The sequence below is a fragment of the Pan troglodytes genome, chromosome 3 (genome assembly GCF_028858775.2).
Source record: "Pan troglodytes isolate AG18354 chromosome 3, NHGRI_mPanTro3-v2.0_pri, whole genome shotgun sequence".
In the NCBI taxonomy this organism is placed as follows: Eukaryota; Metazoa; Chordata; class Mammalia; order Primates; family Hominidae; genus Pan; species Pan troglodytes.
Genome location: NC_072401.2, coordinates 186,936,558 through 186,962,694, shown reverse-complemented (window position 1 = coordinate 186,962,694; position 26,137 = coordinate 186,936,558). Strand labels below are relative to the sequence as shown.

The 26,137-nt window shown below is 41.9% G+C and overlaps 1 protein-coding gene across 17 annotated transcripts in view; it reads right to left on the bottom strand.

Annotated features, from left to right (window-relative positions):
• The window catches only part of SNX25 (sorting nexin 25), a 190,402-nt gene that overhangs the window by 48,820 nt on the left and 115,445 nt on the right, over positions 1 to 26,137 (bottom strand). For 15 of the 17 annotated variants that reach the window (XR_010156373.1, XR_010156374.1, XR_010156376.1 and 12 more), the window contains 2 exons: positions 10,627 to 10,808; positions 994 to 1,125 (listed from right to left, as the gene is read on the bottom strand). Coding sequence is in view for 13 of the 17 variants with exons in the window: in XM_054683529.2 (XP_054539504.1) it covers positions 994 to 1,125; positions 10,627 to 10,808 (314 nt within the window). In the remaining 4 variants the exon portion in view is untranslated. Of the gene's footprint in view, positions 1 to 993; positions 1,126 to 6,569; positions 8,901 to 9,555; positions 9,723 to 10,626; positions 10,809 to 26,137 lie in introns of those variants that run through there. The other 2 variants (XM_054683532.2, XM_054683533.2) reach the window with 2 other exon arrangements.

Below are 26,137 nucleotides of genomic sequence, written 5' to 3'. Positions count from 1 at the left end.
TTTTGTATTTTTAGGAAATAATGACAAGGAAAAAGGTCTGTACATGTTCAGTACAGATGCAGTTTTTTTCCCCCCAAATATTTTCAGTCCATGGTTGGTTGAATCTACAGATATAGAACCCACAGATAAGGAAGGCTGACTGTATACATAAAGACTGTGTACGCATAATTCTTAAATATTTATTGCCAAATGCAAAGCATGATGCTGATTATTGGGATCTTCACTCTAAGATGTATGTGTACCCAAAAATAATTTTATTTTCCTTTATTCATATTTAAATTGAAATAAAAGCTGGCTGCAGTGGCTCATGACTGTAATCCCAGTACTTTGGGAGGCCCACGTGGACAGATCACCTGAGGTCAGGAGTTCGCAACCAGTCTGGCCAACACAGTAAAACCCCATCTCTACTAAAAATACAAAAATTAGCTGGGTGTGGTAGCACACGCCTGTAATCCCAGCTACTCGGGAGTGTGAGGGAGGAGAACGGCTTGAACCCGGGAGGCTGAGGTTGCAGTGAGCCGAGATCGCCCCACTGCACTCCAGCCTGGGTAAAAGAGTAAGGCTCCGTCTCAAAAAAAAAAAAAAAAAAAAATTGAAATAAAAGGCAAAGTATAAAACATGCACATTATGATATTATAAATGGCAAAATTATGAGACTGAAGTGTAGGTGAGGGGGCCAAATTCATTATAATAGTAATGTGGATATGTATATGTCTTTTTACAATGTGTAAAAAAAAATACCCAAAACTAAATTCAATCTCTTGGTACATTTATAAAACCTTTTTTCCCTTGACTACACATTCAAAAGAATCTTCTGTAAAAATATAATGTAATTTTATTTGCCATTATGGGCTAGAACATAATGTCAGTATTATATTTGGTTTAAAATATTCTTTTAATGTATACTTATCTTGAGAAAAACAGACATGCTGCCTCACATGCCAAGTTGACATCAGCTAGCGATTAATATTCCTTCCAGCCTACATATACTACCTTGTTAGCATTCTTTAAATGTTCCACAGATTCCCAAAAACTAATCAGAGCTCTCTTGTCCATCCTTCCCATGTACATTCCAAAGTGCTCTCGGTAGAACGTATTGGCCAAGATATCTTCAAACTGAAGAATCTATTAAGAGAATTTAAGAAAACTTTTTTTAAAATCGAATTTTAAATGTCAGTTTGCTTTAACTTCCAATGGACTGATTTCTACATTTAGGGTAAAAATGCATTTTTTAAAGGAATAAAGTAAAATTTTATTGTAGTAATTTACTATTTATTTATTTGAGTAAATGTACAGGTTTGTTACGTAGGTATATGTGTGCTGTGGTGGTTTGCTGTACCTATTGACCAGTCCTCTAAGTTCTCTCCCCTTGCCCCCACCCCCAATAGGCCCTGGTGTGTGTTGTTCCCCTCCGTGTGTCCATGTGTTCTCATTGTTCAGCTCCCACTTATGAGTGAGAACATGTGGTGTTTGGTTTTCTGTTCCTGTGTTAGTTTGCTGAGGATGATGGCCTCTAGCTTCATCCATGTCTCTGCAAAGGACATGATCTCATTCCTTTTTGCGGCTGCATAGTATTCCATGATGTATATGTACCACATTTTCTTTAGTGTATCACTGATGGGCATTTGGGCTGTTTCCATGACTTTGCTATTGTAAATAGTGCTGCAATAAACATACACGTGCAAGTGTCTGTATAGCAGAGTGATTTATATTCCCTTGGGTATAGATGCAGTAATGGGATTGCTGAGTCAAATGGTATTTCTGATTTTAGACCCTCAAGGAATCGTCATACTGTCTTCCACAATGGTTAAAGTAATTTACATTCTCACCAACAGTGTAAAAGCGTTCCTATTTCTCCACAGCCTTGCCAGCATCTATTGTTTCTTGATTTTTTAATAATTGCCATTCTGACTGGCATAAGATGGTATCTCATCGTGGTCTTGATTTACATTTCTCTAATGATCAGTGATGCTGAGCTGAAAACATGCATTTTTTAAGGTCAGAGTTGATGTAATATAGTACTCCTGGTAAACTGAAATACCTCTTACTACATTTTAAATAGAATAAAGCTTACTGAATATTTAAAATGCACATACTGAAAAAATACCAATTTCCTATTAACCATTTCACTCACTGGACAAAGATTTATTTGGCATTGTAAACCAGAAAGTATCTGAGACAGGTCTCAATCAGTTTAGAAGTTTATTTTGCCAAGATTAAGGACATGCCTGGAAGAAATAAACAAGGAGTCACAGAAACAGTCTGTGGTCTGTGCCTTTCTCCAAAGATGACTTTGAGTGCTTCAATATTTAAAGGGGAAAAGTGGGCTGGAGGGGAAAGGAGGAGAGTATGGTAATCCACATGTTCCAAACAAAAAGGAGCAGGCAGGGCAACAGTCAATTATGTAATCCTCTGACGCTCAGTAAATCAGCACTTTACATAAGACAAGGCAAACACAGAGTAGCTACCTGTGGAGATACTGAACCTTCTATCTGTAGCTTCTGCTTAGGAACAAAAGGAAAGACAGCTTCCTGCATGACTCAGCTTTCAGCTTAATTTTTTTCATTTGGCATCGTGAATTAGGGTGTTAAGTTTTTATCTTCCTTTCACAGCATTTACTTGGTATCAGGTACAGTTCTAGGAATGAAACAGATAAAAATCCCTACCCTATGGGATGCACATTCTATGCTAAAAATAGTAAGTGCCAATAATGGAAAAATTGAAGAGAAATGTATAAACACAAGGACACTGGGATCTAATAGTTTCACGTTTTTGTTTTCCATCTTATTTTTATCTAGTGGAGGAATCTACAAATAATGTTATACCCTGCCTTTTTGTTTATAGTATCAACCATATTCATTAAAAAATCTCCTGTAAGCATCCTTTTAATAAGCCCATAAAATTCCTCTGTATGGATGTACCAAAATAAGCCTATCTACTTGTTTGCTATTTTGCATACTCACAGGAAAAGAAAAAAGAACCTATCTGAAGACACAGAAGGAACAATCGAGTATGGACTGCTGTAATAAAGCAGATGACCTTCATAATAATTCATGACAATGAATTAGGAAAAATGCCTCAAATTAATTTAGGAGGAATTTAAGGCCTATATTCTTAGTTCTGAATTAGTAATAAAAAATTACGTGCAATTAGTAGAATTCAAATGCAATTAAATAAAAACTTACATTTTGAAATTCTTAAAATTATGAGTTGGCAAATTTTCAGAAATGTCACCAGTAAGATATTTCTAAAATCAAGTGCATACCATCAGTGTATTACACTCAACTCTTCTGACACCAACAATGAGCCCCTGCTTAATCTGTTTTGTGGGCAGAAGGGGGCAGGCATTTTCTTTCTTTTTTATTTTTTCTGAGGATGATGCAGTATATCCATTTATTTACTTTTCATAATGCTTCCAGCAGACGGTCTATTCAGATTTTCCAGTACGTTTCTTTTTTTAAATTTTACTTTAAATTCTGGGATACATGAACAGAATGTGAAGTTTCTGGTATACATGTGCCATGGTGGTTTGCTGCACTTATCTACCCGTCATCTAGGTTTTAAGCCCCACATGCATTAGGTATTTGTTCTAATGTTCTCCCTCCCTTTAACCCTCACCCCCGACAGGCCCCAGTGTGTGATGTTCCCCTCCCTGTGTCCATGTGTTCTCATTGTTCTACTACCACTTATGAGTGAAAACATGTGGTGTTTCGTTTTCTAGCTTCATCCATGTCCCTGCAAGGACATGAACTCATTCTTTTTTATGGCTGCATAGTACTCCATGGTGTATATGTGCCACATTTTCTTCTTCCAGTCTATCATTGATGGGCATTTGGGTTGGTTCCATGACTTTGCTATTGTAAATAGTGCTGTAATAAACATACAAGTGCATGTGTCTTTACAGCAGAATGATTTATAATCCTTTGGGTATAAACCCAGTAACAGTATTGCTGGGTCACAGGGTATTTCTGGTTCTAGATCCTTGAGGAATCACCACACTGTCTTCCACAACAGTTGAACTAATTTACACTCCCACCAACAGTGTAAAAGCATTACTATTTCTCCACAGCCTCGTCAGCATCTGTTGTTTCCCGACTTTTTAATAATCGCCATTCTAACTGGTGTGAGATGGTAGCTCATTGTGGTTTTGATTTGCATTTCTCTAATGACCAGTGATGATGAGCTTTTTTTTTCATATGTTTGTTGGCCACATAAATGTCTTCTTTTGAGAAATGTCTGTTCATATCCTTTGCCCACTTTTTGATGGGGTTGTTTTTTTCTTGTAAATTTGTTTAAGTTCCTTGTAGATTCTGGATATTAGACCTTTGTCAGATGTGTAGATTGCAAAAACTTTCTCCCATTCTATAGGCTGCCAGGGAAGGCATTTTCTATCAGCTCCTAGTAACTAAGGACTTGGATATCCCTTGCTACAGACCATTAATAATTCGTTTCTATAAATATTTCAGACCAATAATATTTAGTTAGTTTACTAGCTGTGGAACACTATAACATTTGACTTTATGTAAACTCTACCAGTGAAGCATTTTGAAGCACAAAATCCTAACTGTACATGCTCCAAAGAGGTTTAAAGGAACCCATATCAATTTGGCTAGGGAAGATGGGCCAACAACTCCAGTATCAACAGAAAGAGCCAGGAAACCCTTTCACACTCAAGTCGAGTCCTGGCTGCATTTGGCAGTGTTCATTTTGGATTGACCCTGGGTGAAATAAGTAAACTGATATGTAAATTGGCCTTAAAGAAAAGATCTGCCATTTATTGCCACTGATTTCCAAACTCCATGTACTCCTATTTCCATTTCCTCTTCAACCCTTATTTTAATTCTTCCTTCCATCTTTCCATTTTGGGGCCACTGGTGTGGGGGCTGCTACCTTGCAAAAAGATAAGGCAACACAGACTTTTTGTTTTCAAAACAAAGCAAGATAGGAAGGCAACACTGTGCAGTTAGAGTTGCTCAGGCTTTGGAGGTAGATACATGTAGGTTTCAATCCTGACTCTGCGACTTTCCAGTTCTGTGAGCTCTATGTTACTCTATCTCTCTGCGCCTCAGTTTTTTCACCCATAAAATGTGAATAATACCATCTACTTTCCAGGTTGTTCGGAGACTTGTTAATAATAACTGTTCTGAATCACGAAAGACAACAACAAAAACTAATCAGGAAGAGCCTGAACCAGGAGAAAGAGAAGGCACTGATAAGTGCCAAAAATCAGAATAGTTAAGAAGTCACTTTCTAGTTACATAAATATGGATAAAAGGATTAGCAGTGATTCTCAACTGGGCTCCAAAGAGAAATTACAAAGGACATAAAAAACTTTTGTGGGTGATGGATCTGTTTATTATCTTGATTGTGGCAATGGTTTCACTGAATATATGCGTATGTCAAAACTTATCATATTGTACACTTTAAATATGAGTAGTATATTGCATGTCATTATACCTTAATTAAGCTGTTTAAAAAATAAATATTCCATCAAGCCTTAATAATAGCATTGCAAAGAAATGAAGTAGACAATGATTATACTAAGGACCCACTGTCAGGAGAACATATACTGATGTTATCTTTGTGAATTACAGATTGTTGAATCTGATTTACCAGTATTTTTGTTAAGGACTTTTCTGTCCAGGGTCATGAGGGACACCATTTTGAAGTTTTTTTTCCTCTGGTTTGGTATTAGAATTATGCTAGTCTCCTCCTAGGATGAGTTGAAGTGTTCCCTTCTCCGTTTTTTGAAAGAGTATGGTTAAGATTGGTATTATCTCTTCCTTACATGTTTTATAGAATTTACCAGTGAGGCCAGACACAGTGGCTCATGCCTGTAATCCCAGCACTTTGGGAGACCGAGGCAGGCGGATCACCTGAACTTAGCAGGTTGAGACCAGCCTGGCCAACATGGTGAAGCCCTGTCTCTACTAAAAATACAAACATTAGCTGGGCGTGGTGGTGCACGCCTGTAATTCCAGGTACTCGGGAGGCTGAGGGAGGAGAATTGCTTGAATCTGGGAGGCGGAGGGTGCAGTGAGCTGAGATGGCACCACTGCACTCCAGCCTGAACAACAGAGGAAGACTTCACCTCAAAAAAAAAAAAAAAAAAAAAAAAAAATCACCAGTGAAATGATCTGAGTCTGGAGTTCTGTGGGAAGGTTTTCTTTTCTTTTTTTTTTTTTTGAGATGGAGTCTTGCTCTGTCTCCGAGGCTGGAGTGCAGTGGCGCGATCTCGGCTCACTGCAAGCTCCGCCTCCCGGGTTCACGCCCTTCTCCTGCCTCAGCCTCCTTTGTAGCTGGGACTACAGGCGCCCACCACCGCGCCCAGCTAATTTTTTGTATTTTTAGTAGAGACAGGGTTTCACTGTGTTAGCCAGGATGGTCTCGATCTCCTGACCTTGTGATCGGCCCGCCTCGGCCTCCCAAAGTGCTGGGACTACAGGCGTGAGCCACCGCGCCCAGCCGGGAAGGTTTTAGATTATTATTATATTCTTCAATAAATTGTGGGTTATTCAGAGTTTCTATTTCTTTTTGTCTTTTTTTTTTTTTTTTTTTTTTTTGAGACAGAGTCTCACTTTGTCGCCAGGCTTGAGTGCAGTGGCGTGATCTCGGCTCACTGCAACTTCCGCCTCCCGGGTTCAAGTGATTCTTCTGCCGCAGCCTCCCGAGTACCTGGGATTATAGGTGCCCACCACCACTCCCAGCTAATTTTTGTATTTTTAGTAGAGATGGGGTGTCACCAAGTTGGCCAGGATGGTCTCGATCTCTTGACCTCGTGATCCGCCTGCCTCAGCCTCCTAAAGTGTTGGGTTACAGGCGTGAGCCACTGCGCCCAGCCTCCATTTCTTTTTGAATCAGTTTTGGTAATTTGTGTCTTCCAGGGAATTTGTCTATTCCATTTAAATTGTCAAATTTATTGGCTTGAAGTTGTCCACATTATTCCCTTAGCCTCCTTTGAATGTATGTAGCATCTGTTAGTGATGTCCTATTTCATTCCTAATATTGGCAATTTGTATCTTTTCTCTTTCCTTCCTTCTAGTTATTTTAGTTTTTATTTACAGCTTCTTTTAATTTTTTTTTTTTTTTTTTTTTTTTTTTTTTTTTTTTTTTTTTTTGTAGAGAGGGGAGTCTTGTTATGTTCCCAGGCTGGTCTCTAAGTCCTGGCCTCAAGCGATCCTCCTGTCTTTGCCCGCCAAAGTGCTGGGATTACCAGCATAAGCCCCCTCACTGGGCCAATTTATAGCTTCTTAAAAGATTAGATCACTGATTTCATACCTTTCTTCGCTTCTGCTATAAGCATTAAAAAGTACAGTTGACCCTTGAGCAACATGAGTTTGAGCTGCACAGGCCCACTCGTACAGGGTTTTCTTCCACATCTGCCGCCCCTGACACAGCAAGACTGAGCCCTCTTCCTCCTGCTCTGCCTAGACAACAGGAAGATGATGCGGATGAAAACCCTTGCGATGATCCACTTCCACTTAGTGAGTAGTAAAAATATTTTCTCTTCCTTATGATTTTCTTAGTAACAATTTCATTTGTCTTTATAGCCCACTTTATTCTAACAGTACAGTATATAATACACATAACATACAAGATCTGTGTTAACTGACTATTATTGGTAAGGCTTCCAGTTAATAGTAGGATATGGGCAGTTAAGCTTTTGGAGACTCCATAGTTATATGTGAATTTTTGCTCAGGGGAGGGTCAGCACTCCTAACCCCTACATTGTTCAAGGGCCAACTGTACATAATTCCTGTAAGTGCTGCTTTAACTGCACAATATATCCCACAATATATATATCATAATATATCCCACAAATAATTGTGGGATATATTGCATATTCACTCCATTGAAAATAGTTCCTAATTTTCCTTATAATTTCTTCTTTGATGGAAGCCTTATTTAGATATGCTACCAAATATTTGGGAATTTTCCAGATTTTCCTATTACTGATATTACTGAGGGGGAGTGTTAACATTTCCAACTCTACTTGTGACATTTTTTCTCATTTCTGTCAGGTTTTGCTTCATGTACACTCTAAAGGTCTCTTTATTGATTGAGAACATTTGATTATTCTATCTTCCTGACGAACTGACTCCTTTATCATAATGAAAGGTTCTTCATCTCTGGTTCTACTTCCTGTTCCGAAGTCTATTTTGTCTGACATTCACAGTAGCTGCTCTAGATCTCTTATACTTAGTATTCGCATGTCTTTTTCCCTCTTACTTCCAACTTATCTGTGCCTTTATGTTTAGTTTCTTGTAAGCAACATATAACTGCCTTGCCTTTTAAAAAATTCACTCTGAATCTTTCTTTTAACTGGAGGATTAACCGGATTTGGAAGTCTAAATTCTGAAATAAATTTAATGGTAATTCTTCTGGATCACATATGATTAGGTCATAGCAAAAGTTTTCTTCCCACTCATGAAGACATCAGAATGGCCCCAAACTAACCAAAGTCTTACCTTTCAAATAGCAAATGACCATAACTATTGGAATTCTGTCTTATCTTAGCCTTCCATCCTGAAGATTAGAGGAAATGGTTTTACTCTGAGGATGAATTATTGCAACAGAAATGAGTTTCTCTTTTCCTGAATGTCTGAAAAGAACAAATCAAGGCCAGGCACAGTGGCTCACGCCTGTAATCCCAACACACTGGAATGCTGAGGTGGGCAGATCATGAGGTCAGGAGATCGAGACCATCCTGCCTAACACAGTGAAACCGCGTCTCTACTAAAGATACAAAAAAAATTAGCCGGGCGTGGTGGCGGGCGCCTGTAGTCCCAGCTGCTCGGGAGGCTGAGGCAGGAGAATGGCCTGAACCCGGGAGGTGGAGGTTGCAGTGAGCCGATATCGCGCCAATGCATGCCAGCCTGGGCGACAGAGTGAGACTCCATCTCAAAAAAAAAAAAGAACAAATCAAAAATGATCTGGCACTCTGGGTTAAGTCTACTTCTAGTAGACACTGCCAGATAGACAACCTGTACTGAAATCACATTTAATTCTCCAAAAATGAGTTTCCATTATCTTTCTTGAGATCTTCCTGTACCACAACATGTAAAAGCATATCATCTTTTGACTAGGTAGCAAGCCATTATGTATTTCTCCTAGGTATTTATCTCATATCTCTACTGGATCACTTACCTTTTTATTTTATAATTATATGGGACTCTTTGAGAGCAGGGATTCTATCTTATTTATTTTTAATCCTAGTACCTAGCACTGTAACTGAGATATTGTGGGCCCTCAATAAATGTCTGTTGAATGAATGAATGAATGAATGGAACATAAGACAAAGACCTCATCTACGATAAATGTGGCTAGAAATTAATCTAAGAGGCCAAAAACAAAAAGCTAATGAGGAGGAGGAAGGGGGCAATATTCAACCTGTCAAATCTACCATCTCTCTGATTCACCAAAATGCTACATTTCCATCTGGAACACAAAGCCAGTATCTCAAAAATTTTATTTTATTTTATTTTGCTAATAGCAACATCAACAGACTTCCTGTGGTTAGAGGATTATAAAAACAAGAGTTCCTTGGAGCTGCATTTGCACCACTTGTGTAAGATGCTGCAGAACCCTGGCGTATGCTGGGGCTGGCCCTTCCTGCAGAGGCTCTAACAGAGACTAGCCAGAAACTAAGAAAGTCAAGGCTGATCACTGGAATAGGGAGGCAGGGGAACATCACAGATGAGTAGCCGAAGTAGAACCGAGAGCTAAACAGGAAAGAATCAAGAGACTGAAAATCAGAACAAGTGAGGTTAGAGGCTGTAGCTTGAGTTACATTATACCGATGTTGGCCTCTTTGTAGCTAAAGGACACATTACAGAGAGGAGTCTGGCATCTGCTTTGAGGTCCTGTTCCTTCCATGGCACAGCTAAGCTCCTGAGTGGGTCACGTGGCTGCTTCCTTCTATCTTAGTATGCTCCAGGTCTTGGAAGACAAGTTTGGTCCTTCAGAGTTAGGACAGGTACTGAGATAGGGCTAAAACACTTTCCTAAGCTCCGTGATTTGGTTGGTATTGACAGACAGTCTGAAGTTTTACAGTACAAAAACAGTCAGAGAGATGTTATGGTTCAGTGAGAAAGCACTCAGATTTGCAAACCAGTCAGATCTGGGTTTTTATCTTGTTCTACCTTTTCCTATCTATGTGGTATTAGGCAAGATACTTAAACCCACCATTTCATCACCTGAAAAATGAAGATATCCAGTAGAAATTTCATAATATTGTGGCAAGAGTTAAGTAAAAATAATTTAGAAGATGCCTCCTACTTCATAGGTGGTTATTTCTATTCAATTGATAAAGGAAACTTGATTGGAGTCTTGTAAATATCAACATGCTCTTCTGGGTCCTCTGGGGAGGACAAAGGGAAGATGGAAAAATATCCACACACGCACACACACATGCACACACCCAAGGCCTATCTATACCTATTACCACCCATACAAGTCAAGGACACCAAGGAATATAGCTCCTTGACTCGTAAAGCAAATGTGAGTGTGTAGTTATGGCACATATGTCTAAGTTCAATACTAAAAAGTTGAAAGTCTTTATATGTAGTTCTATCAGCATTTATAATAAACTTGGTAGGGTCAAAACAAGAAACTATAAAGTTCTACCTTCTGGCTTTGAGGCCCTTCCCCCTCATCCAGGGCCCCATCCTCTTGCTGGTCATAGGCAGGGCCTCCCAGGATTCGGATTCTCTTCTCACACTGCTTCTTTGCCACAGTCAGTTGGTTGATGTACCTCTTCATGTTCCTGGCCCTCAGGAGATCAGCTTTCATTGCCGCAGTTTCTTTACCTTGAATAGGAGTGAGGAACAGTACCTGGTCAGAGGACAAGGCATGAAAGGACACAGCAATTCAGAACCAGATCAGTGTCTGCTGTGGGCATTCTGAACCAAGTGGATACTAAACAAAATAACAGAACAGAATCCATGATAAATACATATACATACTCCCAAATAAAAATGCCAATCATTTCTAAATATAATTTCTAAATATACCACTGACAAATCTTACCCAAAGGTAAAACATTTTTTTAAAAAAACCTCTGTACAAATGCACTCACAAATCTGTGTGCGTATTCTTTAACATCTTTATATGAATGTGTACGTACAAATACTCATTCATAAGCATGTACTGGGTGCTAGTTATGTGTCAAGACACCAGCTAGGCTTTTGAGATTGAAGACCAATTGTTGGCCCTCATGGACTTCTAAGAGTCTAGCAAGTAAGAAATTCAAAGAGAGGAATCCAAGCACCTATAACACAGGCTATAAAGAAAACATGCAGATACCACTGAACTGTTTAACAGAAGATTCTAACTCAGGCTTCTTTGAGGAAATTATTTTAAACAAACATGAATAATGAGTAGAGTATGGCAGACAGAAAGAATAGCGAGTGTCAAAGTGAGAAACAGGCAGGAAAGAGAACAGAGCTTTCGAGGAACTGAAAGAAGGCCGTTAGAGCAGGTGCAAAAGGAGCCAGAAGATCCAAAATAACTCTGATGCTGGCAGAAGCCATGAGGTGCACAGCCTTTCAGGCCAGAGAAAGGACTTTGATCTCTAGCCCAAAAGTACTGAGAAGCTTTAATGGATTTAAAGCAGGAGTGTGCCATAAATGTATTTGTATCTTTCATGATTACATAGGAAGCAGGATAAAAGATAGGTTGGAAGAAGGAAGGCTGCTAGGAGGAGGACCAGCTATAAGACCATTGCAGTACAACTGAGGAGGGAGATAATGATGGCCTACACCAGGGTTATGGCAGGCCAGTAGAGAGGACAAGAGGATGTCCGGACCCAGTGACTGGCTGGGCAGGGTAGAGGGTAGGTTGCTGAGGAATTAAAAGGTATCAAATATGGCTCCTAGGTTTCCAACATGAGAAGCCAGAGGGATGGTGGGGCCAATTACTAAGCTAGAAACACTGGAGAAAAAGCAGGTTTGTGGAAGATGCTAACTCAACTCTGGACAATATGGCAGGTGATATTTTCCAAAAACGGCTGCAATGTCTTCCATCTCACATGCTCTTTTTACAATGTCCCTCTGACAATCTGCCTCTGCAAAGTAGAATATGTTTCCTTTTCTTGAATCTGGTTGGGGTTATGATTATGACGGAAGTGATGCTATGACTTCCAAGGCTAGATCATAAAGACCAAGGGCTTGGAGCTCTGGGTCACTATGTAAGTGGCTCACCTGCACCGAGGCTTCCATGCTTTGAGGAAGCCTAAACCATCAGTCCTTGGAGAGATCTATATGGAGAGGAACCGAGGCTCCCTGAACCACAGCTCTGGCTGAGATCTCAAGCTCATATTCAGCACCAGTGAGGCACCGTGTGAGTACACCATCCTGAAAGTAAACTGTCCCACCCCAGTCAAGCCACTCCACTGACGTCACGTGACACAGAGAAGAGTCCTTACTTCCAAACCCTGCCCAGATTGCAGCTTCATGAGCAAAATAAATGGCTGTTGTTAAAGACACTATGTTTTAGGGTAGTTTGTTACACAGTAAAAGACAACCAACCAAACAGGCAAAATGAGTCTGCGGGCTTCTGAGCTACCTAGGTAGAGAGAGAAGGTCTAGAGTTCGGAAACATTCAGCTCTGGGATAGTAAATGACATCATGGGAGTGTGTGAGACAACCCAGAAGGAAACAAATAATCCTAGACACAACTGAGATAAACCTTACTCTTAAGAGTAAGGGGGAAGAGAAGCTGACAAGGAAGATCGTAAATATATCCTCATAAAAGTAGGTGTTTATCTATGTATACACTGCTATATCCCCAGCACCTGCCTGGCAGCAAAGGAGACGCTCATTAAACAGGAGTTGAATGGATCAATGAACTCTCAAATGCTACATTTTGCTAATATGTATCAGGTATTGTGTTCTTTCTAGAATTTGGGGCTGAGGAAGAAAGAAAGAGGGTGAGCATCCTCAACTCCTACTCTTCAAGGACTCCCATCTGGCTTCTAACCCTCCCTCCACCAAATCTGCTGTTGCCAAGATCACTAGGGACCCCCAGGTCAAATCCAGTGGAGAGTTTTCAGAAGAGTCTGCAATCAGAGTTAGGTTAGAATCCCGGCTCTGTTACTTACAAGTTATGCCACGTCAAGCAAATATTTTTTAAAATTTAAAACCAGTAACAATGTTTTCTTAAGTTGACATATCATTTAAAGCAAAAGCAAAAAACTCATAAAAATTAATTTTTAAAAATGACTAAACATTGAGTATTACAGCTTGTGGAGAATGGGCTGGCTGTGTATATATACCTGAAGGCAAGGGTTGGGGTGAGGGAAGGCATGTTTTTGTTTTAAGTGAGAGAGAATTGAACTGGTTTTAATGCTGAGGAGAAGAAATCAGTTAAAAGTAAAGAGAGGTGTGGGTCCGGCATGGTGGCCCCCACCTGTAATGCCAGCACTTTGGGAGGCTGAGGCAGCAGGGTCACTTGAAGGCAGGTGCTTGAGACCAGCCTGGGCAATATAACTAAACCCCATCTCTACAAAAAGTTTTTTAAAAACTTAGCTAGGTGTGGCAGTGCATGCCTATAGTTCCAGATACTCAGGAGGCTGAGGAGGGAGGTTCACTTGAGTCCAGGAATTTGAGGTTGCAGTGAGTGATGATCCTGTACTCCAGCTTGAGCAGCAGAGCAAAATAAATAAATAAATAAAAGTTGAGAAAGGTGACAGACAAGGAATGGAATCCAGAAGACAGGTGAAGAGATCAGAGATCAGCTTTGGAGAAAGGCTTCCTCCTCCACTGTAGTAACATGGAAGGCAGAGCAGGTGGACACTGAATATGAGGAAGTTTGCAGACATGGCTGGATGCCAGAGTAGTTCCCTTCATATGGATTCAGTTTTGTCCAAGTAGAGAGCAAAGTCGTCTGTGTGGAGTGAGGGGGTAAAAGACTGAGTGATCAGAGGCCTGAGGTAAAGGGGCAAGTGTGGAATCTCTCATGCAAAGAGAGCTCAGCAGGACTGCCAGGAATGCTCAGGGCCCAGAGGACCGCTAGAGAAACAGAATGCTCCTCCCTAGGCATGGGAACTACATATCTGGGCAGGTGAGAGCACACTCTCTGGAGGTGAGTCAGCACATACCTCGCTCAGATTTGAAACTACCAATGATAAAAGAGCATTTGTGTTTTGTCTCTTGGTTCCCATGAGTGCAGTCTAAGTAATGGTTTGTACATCCTCCCAGCTGGAGACCTCCATCCGGTTCCCTAGGATGGTCATTACCCATCTCAGGTCCCACTTAGTCAAATGTATAACACAGCACTCAGGGAGGCTGCAAAATTAGCTGAAAAAACTTAGACACAGCACCATAATACGTTTTTATCAGAAGCAGCTTTTCCGGTACTTAACACAAAGGGCCACAGGCAGGCCTCAGGTCAATACATGGACTTGTTCAAGATGATCTGTCAGGTATTATCAGACATCTTTTCATCCCATTTTCATTTACTTCAATAATGGTTTCTGAACTTGTGTTATACTTGGCCAACAGACAGGACCTGCCTAAAGAACTCACTAATTTAGCATTTATCTCAACAGGAAAAAAATAGTATTTCAGAGACTCCTTTGTGGGAGGATGAAGGTAAATGTAGTTTGCCCCAAAAGTAGTCTATTGCAAACTAAGATGTTTTGTGGGTGTACCTAAGGAAATGCGAGCTTGGAAGACCTAAGTTTTCAAGAAAACTTTTACTTTTTAAATATATATCCTTAAACTTCATAGTTTGTGTATAATGTTTAAGTTAATCTAAAAATTCTGGGACTAAAGTTGCCTCTTATTTATAAAACAAACCTAGACCTCAATTTTAATTTGGGGTTAAAACATGTTAATAGAGAGAGATACAGGAGGAAAGTGACACCCATTTACCAACCATTACATTCTTTTTACCCAAAGAGAGCTTAAAACGCCTTTCTAAAAGGACAAAACCTAGAAGAAAATTCCAAAGAGAAGTAAGAAAGAGAATAACCCTTCCCTAAAACCCAGCTGCAAGGCTGGGAAGAATGTTTTGGTGCTCTGCTTAAATGTGGCTTGCTCACGTGAATGCGTTCTGTTTGCTAATGGGCCATACAATGCCATTGTCTGATCACAAAGCTTGTTGCTAACAAATGCAACAGAGCTTGTTGCTTAGATGGTTCTGTTTATTTTTGCCTCAGAAAGCGAATGCCACATTCAGAGCTAAATGACTAACGTGGAGCTCATGCATCCCATGCTGCTGGCATGCAAAAATCCTTGTAAATCCAGTGATGCAGATGAATACATTTCTTTGTGGCCTTAAAACCCATTCATCCAAGAAATATTCACATCAAGAAAAGTATAGGCGAGCGGGTGTGTGACAACACCCCGTGACCCAGCTCATGCCAGAGTTATGTGGCTGTTTCTCTATAGAGTGTTAAGTAGTAACACTGTGCATTGTTAGAAACTGGGTTAATCACACAACATTTAATCTAGCTTTAAAAAGAAGTGGCCAGTGAAACACCGGATGGCAGTGTGTCTTTAAACTGGTGCCAAGATGAACACACACATGATGTTAGGTTAGTGCAAAAGTAATCACGGGTTTCGCCATTACTTTTAATGGCAAAAAAAGTGATTACTTTTGCACTAACCTATAATATTCCAAAGCAATTAGTTCAAATATTTACTGTTTTTCCATCTAGATAGTCTAGGTTCTACTGAGATCAGAGCAAAAGGAAATGGGTGAATTTGGGTTCATTTGGTGAAAAAGACATTTATATTAGACATTAGGTAAACCCTTTTGGCTACAAAGACATTACAACAGACTTACGAATAACATCACAGAAATGCTTTTCGCTATAAATCCCCTGCCCATGATATAATTCTTCCTTAAGCAAGTGAAGTGGCTTGCAGTAAAACAAAAACAGCAACATCTAACGACACTGTTAGATGCTATTTCTAATGAGGCAGCAGAGAGCAAAGTAACTTAAAGTGCAAACTCATGACTCCAGAAATAGTACAACTGGATTAAAATGGCACCACTGTGGTTTTCAGGTATAAAAAAAGAAAAACACCAACAGTAGAAGATTTTCCTTCCCTCATAACATGCTATCATGTTCCAGGGCATATCATAATGGCAGCATCCTCAGCAGACTCACTGAGGGATTTAATGGATAACACAGGGCAGGGTTTCTCAACCTCAGCACTGCTGACATTTTGGACAGGGTAGCTCTTGGTTGTGGGGGGCTGTCCTGTGTACTGCAGGATGTTCAGCAGCATCCCTAGCCTCTACCACTAGATGCCAGTAGCATCCCTTCCCCCAAAGATGACAACCAAAAATGTCTCCAGACTATTGTCACATGTCCCCTGGGGAGCAAAATTGCCACCTCCTACCCTCCACCTGGCCCCACTTAGTAGTGCTGATATAGAAGTACAACCTGCTGCTCTAACAAGGAGGTTACAGCAAACAGAGGACAAGGCCGCACCCTCCTTCCCCTTCCCTCACTCCTCAACATGAGCTCTCTTCTCTCCCCTGCCCAGGATGCTCAGGTCTTCTCGTGAAATGCAGGCAATCGACATATGGAATAGAGACTTCCTCCCTAGAAAATGCTGGTTCTCCAATCAACTGTATGTGCACTGACAGACTAACCAGCTTTTGAATCTTTCTTGTATATTCAAATAAAAGTTTTAGGCTGGATGTGGTGGCTCATGCCTGTAATACCAGCACTGTGCAGGGCTGAAGTGGGAGGATGGCTTGAGGCCAGGAGTTTAAAACCAGCCTGGGCAACACAGCAAGACTCTGTCTCTATAAAAAAAAATTTAGGCCCGGTGTGGTGGCTCACGCCTGTAATCCCAGCACTTTGGGAGGCTAAGGCAGGCAGATCACGTGAGGCTGGGAGTTGGAGATCAGTCTGATCAACATGGAGAAACCCCTTCCTACTAAAAACACAAAATTAGCCGGGCGTGGTGGCGCATGCCTGTAATCCCAGCTACTCGAGAGGCTGAGCCAGGGGAATTGCTTGAACCCGGGAGGTGGAGGTTGAGGTGAGCCGAGATGCGCCATTTCACTCCAGTCTGGGCGACAAGAGCAAAACTCCATCTCAAAAAAAAAAAATAAGTTTAAAAATTAGCCAGGTGTGGTGGCATGCACCTGTAGTCCTAGCTACTCAGGAGGCTGAGGCAGAAGGATCACTTGAGCCCAGCAGGTTGAGGCTGCAGTGAGCCGTGATCACTAAAGCCAGGAGTCTGAGGTTACAGTGAGCTATGATTACGTCTCTATGTTCCAGCCTGGGCGACAGAGTGAGACCATGTCTCTAAAATATAAATAAGTAAACAGAAGTTTTACTAAATCCTCTTGACGGAAGGGTTCAAGAAACAGGTATATATTTACTTAGGGACTAGTCAAGATTCAAAGTGAGAAATGGTACTTGACCTCTTAACACAAAGCTGGCAGCAATTCTCAGTAGTTACCAATCATCACAGACTTCTTCAAAATTATCTAGAAATCACCTCAACAGTTGCTAAGGAACTCAAAAAAATATTTGCCTTACTTTTCAACCTGAGACTGGTATGTCCTTTTTTGAAAAGAACAAATGGGCTTCTCTTACCACTCTAAACACCTGAGATTTCATAGTCTAACGTGTCACTCCACTTCAGTGGAGAGTATATTTGAGGAATAGCAGAAATCGTACAGGAGTTGATGGTGGAATCACTCACTTTATGATGGAGAAGAGTACAGAGACACATGGACTTTGTGCAGCCCGGCTAGGGTGTGCCCACTGTGTTCCCTGCCTTGCTTTCTTTTTTTTTTTTTTTTTTGAGACAGAGTTTCACTCTGTCGCCCAGGCTGGAGTGCAGTGGTGCGATCTCAGCTCACTGCAAGCTCCGCCTCCCAGGTTCATGCCATTCTCCTGCCTCAGCCTCCCAAGTAGCTGGGACTACAGGTGCCCACCACCACGCCCGGCTAATTTTTTGTATTTTTAGTAGAGACGGGGTTTCACCGCGTAAGCCAGGATGGTCTCGATCTCCTGACCTCGTGATCCACCCACCTCGGCCTCCCAAAGTGCTGGGATTACAGGCGTGAGCCACCACGCCCGGCACCTTCGTTTAATGTCTCGGTGCTGGAACTCCTAGCACTCCCCTTGGTTTAAGGCCCTCCAACAGGCTTGCGATATGTTTTTAAAGGAATAATATAGCAATTAAATCCACATATAAAATTACAAGCAGAACCCTGTTCCCAAATCGGCACTATGAGCTGAGCAGATTTCAGATATACACCCAGAACTCAGATCCGACCCATGCAATGCTTGTTGTGAGCAGGAGCCCAGGACGAAACTCAGGAGACTTGGGCTCAAGTTTCGGATTTGTGTGTGACTAACTAGTTCTATTCAAACCAGGTCAGTTGTTCAACATCCCTGGACATGAGCTTTATTTGTTATAAAATGCAGGTGTTAGAGTCTACGAGGACTAAAGTTCTTCTTGGGGAGACAGGGTGAGTAGAGTTGGTTATAAACTCATGAGACTATAGTGAGTGCAATGGAAGTGCCCGAGCCCACAGACCTTCAGGCAGGGAATGAGTGGGGGCCAGGTGGTGACAGTGGGGAAGGGACAGCAGGCACTGGAGGTAGTGCTGGAGGTTCAAGGACTGGGCAGGGAGGAACCCTCTCAAGAGCCCTTGGGGCAATGGCAGGGAAACAGCCTGAGAGGTGGTCGGCTCTAACAGAACACCACAGACTGCGTGGCTTACGAACAACAGACATTTACTCCGCACAGCTCTGGAAGCTGGAAGTCCACAAGCAAGGTGCTGGCAGAGTCGGCGTCTCCGCACCACATCCTCACACGGCAGAAGGTGCAAGGCAGTCTCTGAGGCCTCTTTTATAAGGGCACTGCAAGGAAAACCCAACTCCAACTGCATTTTTCCTTTGCTCTCACACCACAACAATCAATACCAAAGACTTCTGTGACCAAATGTGTGGAGGTTTTTTCCCCAAACACCAAGCTAGTGCTGGGTGTCCTCTAATTCAATCCTGGTGCTCTCCACTTAAAGATAGTGCCAGATCCCACAGGGGGAGGGTTCAGTCCCCAAGACTGCCCCCCTGCAAGACACTAGTTGCAAGTCTAGGCCTCCAGAACTTCTGACCAACCAGCTTCAAGTCAGGTTTCCCACAGCCCCCTCTTTGAGTTTGATTAATTCACTACCACAGCTCACAGAACTCAGGGAAACTCTTACTTGCATTTACCAGTTTATTATAAAAAGTCTGATGATGTAATCCCAGCACTTTGGGAGGCCAAGGCAGGTGGATCACTTGAGGTCCGGAGTTCAAGACCAGCCTAACCAACATGGTGAAACCCTGTCTCTACTAAACACACACACACACACACACACACACACACAATATACAAAAATTAGCTGCATGTGGTGACGGGCACCTGTAATCCCAGCTACTCAGGAGGCTGAGGCAGGAGAATCACTGGAACCCAGGAGGCAGAGGTTGCAGTGAGCTGAGATCACACCATTGCACTCCAGCCTGGGTGACAGAGCAAGACTCCATCTCAAAAAAAAGAAGAAAAAAAGTGTGACTAAGGGCCAGGCATGGTGGGTCACGCCTGTAATCCCAGCACTTTGGAAGGCCGAGGCGGGCCAATCACTTGAGGTCAGGAGTTCGAGACCAGTCTGGGCAACATGGTGAAACCCTGTCTCTACGAAAAATACAAAAATTAGCCGAGCGTGCTGGTGCCTGCCTGTGGTCCCAGCTACTCAGGAGTCTGAGGCACAAGAATCACTTGAACCCAGGAGGCAGAGGTTGCAGTGAGCCTAGATTGTGCCACTGCACTCCAGCCTGGGCAACAGAGTGAGACTCTGTCTCAAAAAAGAAAATAAAAAGTAATAAAAAAGTCTGACTAAGATACAGATGAAGAGAGGCACAGTGCAGGCGCCTGTAATCCCAGCTACTCAGAAGAATGGGGCAGGAGAATCACTGGAACCCGGGAGGCAGAGGTTGCAGTGAGTCAAGATTGCACCACTGCACTCCAGCCTGGGTGACAGAGCGAGACTCCGTCTCCAAAACAAAACAAAGGTAATAAAAAAAACATCTGACTAAGGATACAGATGAAGAGATGCACAAGGCAAGGTACGGCGGAAGGGGTGCGGAGCTTCCATGCCCTCCCTGGGTGTGTCACCCTCCAGGAACCTCCTTGAATACTGTCATTAGGCCTTTTATGGAGGCTTCGATGGATAGGCATGACCGAAGACAACTGTGTTGAAATGTGATTGGACAAAAGGGGTGTGATCTAATACTAAGAGACTGAGGGGGACACCCAGCAAGGCCCGCCTGTTTAGATTCTTCTTGGCCTCTTCTGTGTAGCATTTCTTCTTTTGGGGTATGGGGCAGGACCCTCTTTGGAACCAGGGTCTTATGACCGATAGTCAGATGACAGTCCTGCCTTGGGCAGGTGAAAGGAGGGTAGGAAAAGGTCAGAGAGAGAGATTCTGTTTCCTGAGGTCTGCTTCTGAGGCCTAAAGTGCCCCAACAGTATAATAAAACACTGTAACAAGGGCTATGTGAGTTACGAGCCAGGAACCATGGAAGAAAACCTGTGTGTGTGTGTGTGTGTGTGTGTGTGTGTGTGTCATAATAATCATAATACCACAGGCATTAATCCCTGTGCATGAAGGTGAAACCCTCATGACCTAATCACCTCCCAAAGGTTCCACTTTGTAATACCATCACCTTGGTGATTAGGTTTCAACATATGAATTTGGCGGGACATAAATATTCAAACCATAGCAGGACATTCTATGAGTTTAGGTCATTCATAAATGTGGAATTGTTTGTATCACGTCACTGCAATGTTAGAAAATCAGATCACATCAAAACTTTAGAAAAGACCTGGAGAAGTCCACAAGAGTCCATAGATTAGCTAGCTCTCTTTTTTCAGGCAGGGACACCTTTAAATTCTAGAATGGACAAAGAAGCTACATAACATCATTAAAAAGAGAATTTGTGGCCAGGCGCGGTGGCTCACACCTGTAATCCCAGCATTTGGGAGGCTGAGGCGGGTGGATCACTTGAGGACAGGAATTCAAGACCAGTTTGGCCAGCATGGTGAAACCCCATCTCTACTAAAAATACAAAAAAAAAAAGAATAGCTGGGTGTGGTGGCAGGCGCCTGTAATCCCAGCTACTTGGAAGAATGAGGCAGGAGAATCGCTGGAACCCTGGAGGCAGAGGTCCAGTGAGCTGAGATCGCGCCATTGCACTCCGGCCTGGGCGACAGAGCGAGGCTCCACCTCAAAAAAAAAAAAAAAAATTCCTAATGGACATTGTTATGATTCTTATCAGCAAGTAACAGTGTCTGTGTGTTTGTGTATGTACACATACATATTCAACATATTCTACAGTTCTAACTGACAAATTCTAAAACTACTTAGTTACAACACTTTAAAAACTCTAATTACACTTGGGTAAGATATACAATTTTTAAAAATGAATAAAAAGGCGGAAACTCCTCATCTGTACCCTGAGTGTATCACTCCCAAGTGTGTACTATTTATGCACAGCAGTTTCCAATGTACTCAAATCAACCTCATGTTCTTTGCTGTAGTAAGCTGAATGAACATGACTCTTGAATCACCTTAAATATGCTTGATAACATGTCAGGATTCAGAACAGCAGAGAAGAAAGCTTTAAAGGGAGATATGCTGGGCTCATTCACATCAAACTGCAGGGGAAACCTGGTTTATGTCCCATAACTACTAGAATTCCTACACTTGGCCAGCTTATTTTAATAGACCATTTCTCAACTACTCTAGCTGTTCTGTCTAGTTCTAAATAAAAAGCTAGGTAGTTGGGTACTAAAAGGCAAATATGAATATATCAGTGGCTCTGTATCATCTGCAGCAGGGGTTCTCAGTGTGATTCCCAGACAGGCAGCACAAGCATCATCAGGGAACCAGTCGGTAATGCAAACTCTGGGGCGCACTGGAGATCTACAGAATCAGAAGCTTTTGGTAGGGGTTGGGGGTGAGCAATGTGCGTTTTAACAAGCTCTCCAGTGAGGCTGACGTGCACCATAGCTTGAGAACCACTGCTCTACAGCATCACGTCCAGGCTTTCTAGGATAACTCAGGCCCTTTAGGCCTTGTCTATTAATCTCATCTCTCCACTGCATACCACGCACGAGCACATGATCTCATCTGACCTACCTACGTGCACAAGGCTGCTTCACGACTCTCTTTTTCTATGCACATGTGCCACCATCCACCCATATCCCCTGAGAAGCCCAGAGGGAATGAATGCGAGCCTCTCGCCTTTATGACTCAACCAGCATTACTCTGAAAAAGAAGCCTTTCTTGACCTCTGCTCCAGGTAGGGTTGACCACTCCACACATCTGTGCCACTGCTAAATCCTGAACACTCCACACATCTGTGCCACTGCTAAATCCTGAACACACAATTCTCATTGCATTTATCAAGTTGCATTGTCATTTTGTATGTGTGTTGACCATGATCTTAGGGCACTGCTGTACCTAATACACAATGGCACTCAAAAAAGGTTGAGTAACTGAAAACCCACTTCTGGTGGATAAGATACCCTCCAGAGTACATTCTCTACTGCCATGAGGGATCTAACAGCACTCAAGAGCTCTTGTTTATCCAGGATCCAGGGAGGGAGGGCTGTGAACAATGAAGAAAGAGACAGTAGATATAAACTACAATGAATAAGGAGGAGTTATCTAGACAGAGTGATATCGAGAGTAGGGTAGCACTTCAAGAAGAAGAAACAGAATGTGCAAAGAATACAAGGCACAAGGAATCAGGGTGAGTTCAGGAAACAGAAAAGTTAATGTGGCTGGAATGCAGAGAGACAGGGTGGAAGGGCAAGAGATGAAGCTGAAAATACAGCCAGTGACCAGAGGAAGCAAGACCTTGTAGATCATGTCAAGAGTCTTCAGTATAAGAAAAATGGGAAGACAATGATGAGTTTTAAATACAAAGGTGGCATAAGCTATGTATTTTTTTTAAAAAATCACTATGACTTCAGTATGAAAAATATATTATTTTTTCATAGAAAGAAATGTATGCTAGGAGGCCAATTAAGAAGTTACTATAGGTCAGGTGTGGTGGCTCATGCCTGTAATCCGAACACTTTGGGAGGCCGAGGCGGGTGAGTCACCTGAGGTTAGGAGTTCGAGACCAGCCTGGCCAACATGGCAAAACCTCGTCTCTACTAAAAATACAAAAATTAGCCCAGTGTGGTGGTGCATGCCTGTAATCCCAGCCAGTCAGGAGGCTGAGGCAGGAGAATTGCTTGAACCCGGGAGGCAGAGGTTGCAGTGAGCCAAGATTGTGCCATTGCACTGCAGTCTGGGTGACAGAGTGAGACTCCATCTCAAAAAAAAAAAAAGTTACTATAATAGTTAAGAGGGCGACTGGTGGTAAAGGATAGTGGTGTACAGACAGGGAACAGAGTTAAGCTACATGTAGGTGGTCTATCTGCATAATAATGGACTGGATAAAGTATACAAGGGAGAAGGAATCAACAAGGTTGACTCAGGTTTGTGACTTGTATGAACAGATGGTGTTACGGACTGAATGTGTCCCTCTAAAATTCATCTGCTGAAATGTTAACTTCCAATAAGACAGTATTAGGAGGTGCACTTTGAAACATTTAGATGAGATGATGAAGGTAGAAGCCCCATGATGGAATTAGAGCCCTTATTCAAAGAGAAAGACTAGAATTCTCCTTCTCCCCACTCCACCCTACCACGTGAGGATATAGCAAGGACGCCATCTGCAAACCAGCAAAAGGGCCCTCATCAGACACCAAATCTGCCAGTACCTTGATCTTGGACCTCCCAGCCTCTAGACTGTGAGAAATAAACGTTGTTTAAGCCACCCAGTCTGTGGCATTTTGTGACAGCAGCCTGAATTGACTGAGACAGATGATGATGTCATTCACTGAGGCAAGAAATTGCAGAAGATGCCCAGCTATGTGAGACTTTATGTGGACATTTTCATTTGGAGCCACTTTTGAGATATCCAAACAAAACTGTTGAGATGGCAGAGATTAAGTAGAAAGGTACAGGATCTCTGCAGACAGAAATTTGGAGTCTTCAGCATACAGATAAGGGAAAGGATTAGAGTAGGGCAGTGCTACCCAACATAACCTCTGTAATGATGGAAATATTCATAATGCACTATCCAATATGGTACCCACGTGTGGTTACTGAGTACTTGAAATGTGGCTGATGTAACTGGGGAACTGAATTTGTACTTACTTTTAATTCATTTAAATTTAAATAGTAACATGTAGCCAACGGCAATTATATTAGGCAGCACAGATACAAAATAGGTATAAAAGAGTTAGGAACAAACCCTGAAGAACTCCAACATTTAAAAGCTGAATAGAGTAAAGAAAATAAGCAGAAAAACCAACAAAGAACTAGAATAAGACAGGGAGCGTTAGCCCAGGCAACTGGAATTTCAAGAAGACTGAGCAGTCGACAATATCAAAGGCTGCAGAAAGGTCAAAGAAGACGAACACTGAAAAAAGCTCATTGAAATTAGCCAGTTAGACTCAGTAAGCTCCCCAAATTCTATGACCAACAGGCAGCTGATGTAATCAGTGGGTAAATTTTAGGCCTCAGTCAAAACATGTGGCCAGGTTTGAATGATAAAATAGGGGCAGGGAAAAGAAAATTTTGCGAGCAAACTAAAACTTCAGAGACTAATTGTTTCAAACTGTTTCGTACTTGTTAAGTTTTCTGTAAAAAGCTCTCCCTCTAATTATACCTAATGTAATTCTGTTGCCCATAGGACAAAGACCTGACTTAGCTGGTCTCAAAAAAAAATTTTTTTTTAGTTCTATGATTTCATTTATTTTCCCCAGAATTAATTGTATTAAAATTAAACTAGCTGAGGCACCAAAGATTTTTAAAATCATACTTAATTTCTTTAAAAGACCAAAATTCCAAAAGAAAAAGGCCGTCAAGAAAAAAATCAAATAAAAATTTCCACCTTGTTAAGGAGAGTAATGTTTCTCTCTCTAAGACAAACTAATCTACTGTGAACCTAAAACGTGCAGTTTTGGGTGGATTTTCTGGAGTGTGTTGAAGCCTCAAAAGCCTTATTTTGAACTGTCCTAAATATACAAAGTAAAGAGCTCTACGGGTTGTCTTATGTCATCCTGAACAAAGGCAATACGGTTAGCTACTGCTGTGGTTTGAATGTTTGTGTCCCCTCCAAAATTCATGTTGAAACTTACTCCCTACAGTATTATCAAGTGGGGCCTGTAGGAGACGACAAGGCCAGGATGAAATGAAATTGGTGCCTTATAGAAAGGCTGGAGAGAACTAGCTAGGCCCTTATGTCCTTCTATCATGCAAGACACAGCAAGCATTTGTCCCCTCCAGGAGATGTAATAAGAAGGTGCCATTCTGGAAGCGGAGAGCAGCCCTCACCAGCCACTGAATGCCGCAGGCTTGATCCTGGATTCCCAAACTCCAGATAAGTAAGAAATAAATTTCTCTTCTTTATAGTAAATACCCAGTTTGTGGTATTTTGTCATAGCAGCAGGAATGGAGCGAGACAGCGGTTAACCCCTTAAGGTTTCAGAGGGTAAACAATCAGGTAATTTCTCCCAATCTGCTACATGGCATTTTTTCTTTAAACCCTCAAAGTATTTTCACAATTGCATATCATCTCTTGCATCACAACATCAATTATGATTCAAAAACACTTGCCAGGCCAGGTGTGGTGGCTCAGATTAATCACAGCACTTTGAGAGGCCGAGGAGGGCGGATCGATTGAGCCCAGGAGTTTGAGACCAGCCTGAGCAACGTGGTGAAACCCCATCTCTACAAAAAATAGAAAAACTAGCTGGATGCAGTGGTGTGCACCTGTCATCCCAGCTACTCGGGAAGCTGAGGTGGGAGGATCACTTGAACCCGGGAGGTCAAGACTGCAGTGAGCCATGAGTGCACCACTGCACTTCAGTGTGGGTGACAAAGCCAGACCCTGTCTCAAAAAAAAAAAAAGACTCACCAGAAACATCTTTATATGGAACAAAACTATATTTATATTGTGTGTATTCATATATACTACATTCACAAATACAGTTCCCATCTCTAGGTTGAATACTAAACGTTCCTAGGATCGTCCATCTGTTCATTCTTC